We start from the raw sequence: 8,316 nt of genomic DNA, 5'->3' as shown, positions 1-8,316 counted from the left end.
TAGTTCAAAAATAAGTGTTTTACGTGTTAGAAAAGTTTTACCTAATCTTAGTCTAAAATTTACTTTTAAAAAGTTGACAATCTGAGAAATCAAATGAATTTGAGTTTTTTTAAATTCAATTTTATCAAATTACTTTAAAACATGACTCAAGAATGTGAGTATAAATTTTTAAACCAAATTTAATCCAAATAAACAAAAAGTAATGAAAAAAAAATCATTAATAGTATAATTATTAAATTTTTAAGTAAAAATATTAGGCGTGTCCTATTTTATTCCAATTGATGTAGGAAATCGTTAATAAATGAAAAATTTAGAGATACAAATGTACCTAAATAGTTATTATGAATCGAATACTAGACCAAAAAGTAATGGCCTATAATAGTAACTGAGATGGTGCTATAGTCCTGTAGAATATGATCTCATATCAGAACGTGATATGAATGCGGTGTGAACTTGTTGCTATATTCATTCTGTTACAAATAACAACTGTAATGTTCGGTTGTGTTTAAATAATGTTAAAGAAAATTTTATTCTTAGTACTTATAGAGAAATAAAAAGTTTAATACTGTGAAAATGTGTCTCATTATTAGATTACTGCACTTTTTTTTGTTCATTTAAAATTTTTTTTCGGGTGTTTGACCAAATTGTCACATTTTTTCTTGGTTCGCTAAAACTTAAAGGTAATTAAAGAAAACAATTTATTAATAAATTAAAAGTTTATTATTTATAATTATATTACATTAAGTAGTTTGTACTAAATGCACTGGAAACTGAGGTAGGTAGCTCATCTTTTCTATCTGGGTTTTGTTCCTGAAAATTTGAAAATGTGGGAAAAACTATGTAAAATTGCATGGTCTTCTAAAAATTTCGACTATTAAATACTATTGCCTCTTTCAAGATTTTTTAAATGTTTTAATAAAAATCACAAACTAAAAAAAATTACTTACTCTGCTGGGACTCGGCTCTGCTTTCTCTTTGGTATTTCTAGGATTTCTATTGGCTTTCTTGTAATAACAACAGGTCTTACTGACCCAAAGAAGTCTGTTATTGGTACTTTACTCGGGTCTCGGTTAAACAAATCTTTTCTGACTCCAACTGTAGACAGACAGGCACTTCGCGGGCAAACCGCTAACTAAAAATTTATAAAACATATTCAAGTTTTTTTATATTCAATTCTTAGGATCTTAATCTTACTGATATAATGATATATAATCTAATATTTAGATGGATGGATGGATGTTTCTCATAGGATGTTGATGATATTTGGCATAGATGAACATAGCCTGAAAAAACACATAGGCTACTTATTAGGTTTTTTTAAATTCCGCGAGAATGGAGTCGCGGGCGACAGCTAGTAATATTATAAAATTTTGGATGGATGTTAGTTTTAAAGTATCTTTGGAAGAACTCAACAGATCTTGATGAAATTTGACGTATATATAGATCATAGTCTTAAAGTCATCATAGGCTACTTATGTGTGCTTAAGGATTATGTTTTTTTTAATTTCGCGCGGACTGAGTCGCTGGTAAAAACTAGTAATAAATACATATCACAAGACTCTCATGTTTAAGAAAATAAATGATTTCCCTGGGCTTATAACACTCACACGGTTTTATACACCTTAATATTTTGTCTTAATTTTTGAATTTTGTCCAATTAAAAAAAATACATTATTGAGACATTCAATACTTACACAACTACCAGTAAATCTATATATATAAAAGAAAGTCGTGTTAGTTACACTATTTATAACTCAAGAACGGCTGAATCGATTTGACTGAAAATTGGTGGGCAGGTAGCTTAGAACCAGGAAACGGACATAGGATTTTTACCCCGTTTTCTATTTGTTATTCCGCGCGGACGGAGTCGCGGGTAAAAGCTAGTGTATAAATATATAAAAGTATGAATTTAGATCTATCCTTTATAATTTTTATTTTCATCCTTTACCATGTATTTTCTACTGAGATGATTATCATTTTTATAAGTAAAATCCTATTTAGAAGAGAAGGAAGTTTAATGAAAGAAAAGAAAGTTAAATACTTACAAACTCTGACATAGTGTTCTTGCTGTCGGGATGTACATTTTCCAGAAATTCCAGAACAAAGTATGTATATCTATCTATTATGTACACACCGATCAAATAGTCAACATGATGCTGGGCAAAAAAAAGAAAATTATTATAATAAAAAAAAAAAATTAATGATCTTTTTAAAGACATCCTTATTTTTTTTTTTAAGACTGATGTGTTTCCACTGTCATAACTCTTCTATAAAAATAATATTGACAACCTTTTCGTATCTTAAAACATACAGATAACAAGATTTTTAAAGCAATTGAAATTCATAGTTAATTTGTTTTATTTGTTAAGTAACTACCAAAATTAAAACAATTTCTTTTACACACTTAATATGGGATCTAACATTATTTTTGTCTACTTACAGATAAAGAGTCCTCTCCCACTAAACTACTAGCAGTAGCTAAAATATTTGGTGAATAAAACTTCTCGTACATAGACGATGCCTGGCATGTATCTATTATAAAAAATATTTCATTATATCTGAAAAAAAAAAAAAATAGTTAATATTAGAAACGGCTAAAATATTGACATACATTTGTCCAGTGTCCGGCACCGACTAGTTTTGAGTTTAAGTGTTTTATCCGTTTCCTATATTAGTTAATGATAATGTCTCACGAAAGTTTCAATAATTTAAGTGCCCCATATAGATAAGGAATCTAAGCAATGAATTTGACACATAAAACTTTTTTTAAATAAGGACTTCCATTTTTTTAATAACAAAAGTTTACAGTTGAACCTGGATAAACGAGAGTCCAAAGGACCATAGTATATTATTTTTATAGAAGTTTCTTTCTTACCCGAGTTTTTCACTTATGGGGGTTGTTGACCAGAGAATTACTCTCGCTTATAGATGTATCACTTATCCAATTTCTACTGTATAACATTTCATAATAAATAGCCAAACATGACAATCATACCTTTTTTTCTGGTACATTTGTTCCAATGCATCGGCCAGTTCTTGACTAGTCACTTCTTCTGAATCTTGAAATTTCAGAAATCCATCACCACCATGACCAGTTAAATATATAAGTATATTACTTCCCTCATCAGTAAGCAATCTTTTAGACCTTGGTGTGTCATGATGAACTCTACCTGTCAGTAATCTAATAAAATTTTCCACAGTCACCTGAAGCACAAACATAAATTATAGGTACAATGTGCAAGGTATACATAAGCCTGTAATGAACTACTATGAAATTCAAAATTGTTAGTTGGTCACTAAGAGATTTTATTTGTAGATTTCTCATACTAACAAATACTTAGCATCTCTAAGTGTGATAGTATCACATAGAACTAAAGGGTTAACATCTTCAAAGTAAATCTTTCTGTGGCAAGTATTGACTTACTTCATACCCTCGATAGTCCACTTCTACATCATCTCCATAGACACTGATCTGGCCATGAGCATTGTTGAAGATTGTCGCAGGCCGTGGATTACGAGGATTACAAGCCATATCGTCGGAAATCATCAAAATAATCTGACTATCCGGTATTCCAAGCCGCTTCACGCTGCGATAAATTGATAAAACATTCGCTACGTGACGGTAATTGAACCAAAAACGAGATGTATCGACTAGTACTGCCCAGTTATTTGTATGATTAGATTTTTGGAATTCTTCTGGTATCTGAAATATTTGATTTTCAGTTTACACAAAGTTAAACAAGATAATTTTATTTTAAGTTTTGTATACCTCCACTGCATTACTAAAATATATCAACAATTTGAATGAAAGAAGCAGAAAAAATATATTCATTGTCAATACTGTGAAATACTTGTTATTTGTTGTTATTTATTTAAAATAAAACTAAAACAGTTTTGAATTGAAAAGATATCACTTTTCACAAATTTTTATTATCTATTAACTGTCAAAAAGGCAAACTGTCGTTGTCAAACAGATAGACAATAAAATATTCATACAAATATTTTATACTTGGTCTTTTGGTCAGCTTAATTTTCAAAGAATTGCAAATAATCTATTATCACTTCAGTTTTAATACTTCTCCTATTTTTCAAATTGTTTAGTCAGTTATCTAAAATAAAATAATTTCATAAACAATCAGTTTCAATGGCTGTAAGTGTCCACGGGATAAACTTTTTCATTGGTCAAGAAAACAATATGTCAAAAATCAAAAATGGTTGTCAGGCTAACAACGTAAACATAAGTTTTAGAAAAAAATAATCAAATTTTAATAATGAGTAACCGAAATCCAAATACTTTAATGAGTGTTCCGGATGAACAATTCGATTATCTTTTCAAAATCGTACTCATCGGTGATTGTGGTACAGGAAAAACATGTATTGTGCAACGATTGAAATCCGGAAATTTTATTGAAAGGCACGGAAATACAATAGGCGTAGACTTTTCTATGAAAACTTTAATTGTCGACGGAAAGAGGGTCAAGGTTTGTGTGAACTAATCGTTTATATTACTTAGAATATAAGGAGAGTTATATTTAAATGTAATAAATGTTAAACAGCTTCAAATATGGGATACGGCGGGACAAGAGCGGTTTCGTACAATTACTCAAAGTTATTATCGCTCAGCAAATGGAGTAATTATAGGTATGTGAAATAAACAATTTTTTTATTATAATTATGTAAAAATTATGGTTTAGTTTTAGTATCTTAGCAAATCTGGCAAAACTGCGCCCTACTGCGGTCAGTATTGCGCAGTTTCTAAAAGAAATAATCGTATAAATTCCGAGCTAATAAGACAAATATTAAACAGTCCATATTGAACAGCGATTGATAAATAGGTAAAATTTATGTGGTTTAGGTAACATGAGATCATCTACAAATTGTTACATAAATAGTATAAGTACTATTGCACTGGAAGAACTATATAACTGTTTCAAATTTATGCAGTTATTATTTACTTTATTTGTAATAAGTTTGATGACACATATATTCATTTTTCAGTGTATGACATAACAAAGAGGTCCACATTTTTGTCATTACAAAAATGGATTGAAGAAGTGAGAAGGTACACTTCATCCAATGTTATTGTCTCACTGATTGGCAACAAATGTGATCTGACAGACCAGCGTGAAGTAGAACCAGATGAACCAAAATCCTTCTGTCGATATGTACCAGAGATTATGTTTGTGATGGAAACATCTGCTAAAGATAACACTAATGTTGAAGATACATTCCGCAGTTTGGCTACAGAGTTAAAGGTAATTATTTCTCATTACATCTCATAAATAATTTATAACAAACCTATATATGTTACACTAAAAAAACCACAAAACATCAAATTATTATTTTCGGGTACAAACATTTTCTGGTGTCTAAGATACTTCACTGAAATTCCATCAATATCTCTTCAGTGAATTAGGAAACCATAGGAAAGAAATTTGTAACTATTGTTTATTAAATAAATAAATGATTTAGTGAAATACAATTCTTTACATATGTTCCCAATAAGGCGGTCATGTGCAGCAATGTTATGACTCATAACAATTTTTATTGTTATAAATGTTAATAACTGATAATTTATCTTTATTGTTATTTATAACATACATACTAGATATGTAACCAAATGACAATCCAGATGGGCTTAAGGCAATAAATATTTTTTTTATTTTATTAAAACACTAAATAGAGTATTTTTTATATATGCAGTTAGTTGTTTATTTATTATTATACATATTAGAAACATATAAATATATAAAACTTTTAACTATAAAATTATTTGGTCCTTACACAAGTTGCTCTGATGATGTACAATTACCGTTGGAACACTCTTAACAATTAAAATATTTGGAAGCTTTCTCACAATATTTGCTATAATATTGGTCATCATATTATATGCTACTCTCATAAAGTGTGCCACTGGTGTCTTTAACACATTCAATGCCACTATAATTTGCTTCTACTTGCTTTGGGAGTTCCAAAGCAAGTTGGTAGTATTCAATGTGTTGGTCCATCTTGTGATTGGCTTACCCACTGTGCTTTCTTGTAACTATCAAAACTGCTATGTTATGTTATTTTCAGAGACAACATGACAAGAGTGAAGGGCCACCTCCAGATCAGGACTCAGTTGTTCTCGGTGATAGCCATTCCATCAGCAGGTGTCAACCTTGCCGTTCATCATGGTAGACTTGCCCGGTATTTACCATTGATATAATCAACATAAAATATCAAATTTTTTTTCTGGCTATGTTAATAGTTACGTCACAATAGTCACAAGTGGAGAGCTTTATCGTTGGTTAAGTTTTTTACAATAGTTAGATGAAATAACATAGTTAAGTAAAAAATTAAATATACAGTAGAATTCGTTTATTATGACATCGAAAGGAATTGACAAACACGTCATAATAAGCGGACGTCATACAAAGCATTTTATGGAAAAAAAACCGTTTTTATGTAACCCAGGGCAGCTGATAGGTATTCCTTTGTTTCTTATGATTTTAAACTACTGAATTAATGCTTGATCAACATTTTCTTGTCGCAATTTTCGAAGCCTCTTCGGTTTCAAAACATTTGAATTGAAGGATTGCTTAATGCGGTTCTTGTTTTTAAAAATCATTGAGATTGTCGAATGACCCACGCCAAATTTATTTGCGAGAGACGAGTTTGATTCTCCATTTTCTAATCTGCATTGCACCTTTCTCCTCAATCGTAAATGCTTTACGCCGCGCCGTTTAGATGAATTTTTTTTCACTCTGCGTGACCTTCAAGTGTCAATTACTCACTGAGAAACTGAGATTCAAAACAAAAATGAGCCACGTGCCGAATATCATTGGGAATCAGTGAACATTACCGAAGGTGTAAAGAATTATGTCGGCCATTTTATAATGGACAACCGGACATAATAAGCGACATGTCACTGTAAGGAAAGTCATAATATCCGACTTGATTATAAGAATTTTATATGGAAAACAAACTTCCTAGTGCAATTACGTCATAATAATCGGTAGGTCAATATAGGCGGAGTCATAATAAACGGATTCTACTGTACTTGAAAAATTGCATACAAATATTATCACACAGTCACAGTGATAGTTTTATCATCAAGTTTAGCCACATACTAGTTAGGGTTTGATGAGTGAAGAATTTGTGTTTTTGAGGATATAAATATGTTCATCATCATCATCAGCCCACTGAGAGGCTCGGAGTCCACCCTAAGTTAGGGGTGACTAGGTCATAAATATAATAGATGTAGTCAAATATACAATATAATTAGAGAATATCTTCATCTAAAAGATCAGCAACCATTTAAAGTTCCTCAGGTGTTGCCAATGTTTATGGCTGATGATCACCTCTGTGTTCCCGCCACTTGTTTGCCTCTGCTGTTGTAAAAAAAATTAGAGAATTTTATCTATATTATTGAAGTTTTATAAAGTTGTTATCACCGTTGGAAATTTAAATTCTCTATGCACTTTATTTTGAATCTCATAAACTTTTGTTATAAATTACTTTTATAAATTAAAAAAGGTGTATTTAGGAAAAAAAAATACTACCCTGTTTTGATACTATGGTGGTCTGCCATTGTGATGTGTAATGTTAACTAAGTATTAATTATCTCAACAAATATAATGATAAACATTTAATTAATGTACATGGAAACAAAGTAACATTTTTTTTTTTTTCAAATCACTTTCTTTGGTGTAAATTTCATCATAACAGTAGTCAAATTATTCTGTAATTTTGAAAACAATATTTAACTCTTTATTTATAGCAAGTTTGATTACATGTACAGGTTACTCAAAGTTATTACACAAATAAATTTATAAATGAAAAAATAATTTAAAAGTTATGACTATAAATAGGATTTTAAATAAAAAAAAAAATAGCAATGTTGTTAAACATTTTTGGCTTATTTCCATTCTTTTATCCATCACAAATTTACTACTTTTGTGACATATAATTTCAATTTTGTAAATAATTGTAAATATTTTGTTAAAACTAGCCAATCGAGACTGAGTTAAGCCATATATTAAAAAAAAAACAATACTGTCTTTAAAAAATTAATTTGATTCCAATATTTAATTTTGTCAAGTCACAAAATCAAAAGGCCAAAAAAATCTAGGAGATTGTTGTAATTTAATTTTGCTCGTATTAATTTCAGATAATTATGTTATTAGTTATATTCAGATAAGATAATCAGGGAAAATAATTCTATCGTAGATGTTTTTCATTTAATCAAATATGTCTATTATTACAGTAGAAATATGATTTTTGACGCGTCTATTTTGTATGAACTTTTTATTTAATTATTTACATTTAAAAAAT

The 8,316-nt window shown here is 29.6% G+C and overlaps 2 protein-coding genes across 2 annotated transcripts; one reads left to right on the top strand and one right to left on the bottom strand.

Annotated features, from left to right (window-relative positions):
• Positions 1–740: 740 nt before the first annotated feature.
• LOC106716506 (putative GPI-anchor transamidase) lies at positions 741–3,922 on the bottom strand. The gene is made up of 7 exons (XM_014510025.2): positions 3,770–3,922; positions 3,425–3,703; positions 2,996–3,204; positions 2,441–2,558; positions 2,046–2,156; positions 948–1,132; positions 741–810 (listed from the first exon to the last, which is right to left on the bottom strand). Exons 1-7 carry the CDS (start codon positions 3,830–3,832, stop codon positions 741–743), a joined length of 1,035 nt encoding a protein of 344 aa, XP_014365511.2. The 5' UTR covers positions 3,833–3,922.
• Positions 3,923–4,180: 258 nt separating this feature from the next.
• LOC106716575 (ras-related protein Rab-43) lies at positions 4,181–6,334 on the top strand. Its single transcript, XM_014510107.2, has 4 exons — positions 4,181–4,481; positions 4,557–4,641; positions 4,999–5,255; positions 6,076–6,334. The coding sequence occupies exons 1-4, from the start codon at positions 4,272–4,274 to the stop codon at positions 6,178–6,180; spliced, it is 657 nt and encodes a 218-aa protein (XP_014365593.2). The 5' UTR covers positions 4,181–4,271; the 3' UTR covers positions 6,181–6,334.
• The last annotated feature ends 1,982 nt before the right edge of the window (positions 6,335–8,316 follow it).

Source organism: Papilio machaon, chromosome 16 (assembly GCF_912999745.1).
Source record: "Papilio machaon chromosome 16, ilPapMach1.1, whole genome shotgun sequence".
NCBI lineage: Eukaryota > Metazoa > Arthropoda > Insecta > Lepidoptera > Papilionidae > Papilio > Papilio machaon.
The sequence above is the reverse complement of the archived record's forward strand: the minus strand, read 5'-3'. Positions and strand labels throughout refer to the sequence as shown.

What these genes read in the sequence shown, in the direction of transcription:
- LOC106716506 (XM_014510025.2), bottom strand. Translation starts at nt 3,832, where the DNA reads ATGAATATATTTTTTCTGCTTCTTTCATTCAAATTGTTGATATATTTT. An exon ending in ATTTTAGTAATGCAGTGGAG is followed by an intron (nt 3,704 to 3,769) that starts GTATACAAAACT and finishes CAAATATTTCAG; the next exon opens with ATACCAGAAGAATTCCAAAA. An exon ending in TGGACTATCGAGGGTATGAA is followed by an intron (nt 3,205 to 3,424) that starts GTAAGTCAATAC and finishes TTTGTGCTTCAG; the next exon opens with GTGACTGTGGAAAATTTTAT.
- LOC106716575 (XM_014510107.2), top strand. Translation starts at nt 4,272, where the DNA reads ATGAGTAACCGAAATCCAAATACTTTAATGAGTGTTCCGGATGAACAA. An exon ending in AGCAAATGGAGTAATTATAG is followed by an intron (nt 4,642 to 4,998) that starts GTATGTGAAATA and finishes TTCATTTTTCAG; the next exon opens with TGTATGACATAACAAAGAGG. An exon ending in GTTTGGCTACAGAGTTAAAG is followed by an intron (nt 5,256 to 6,075) that starts GTAATTATTTCT and finishes TGTTATTTTCAG; the next exon opens with AGACAACATGACAAGAGTGA.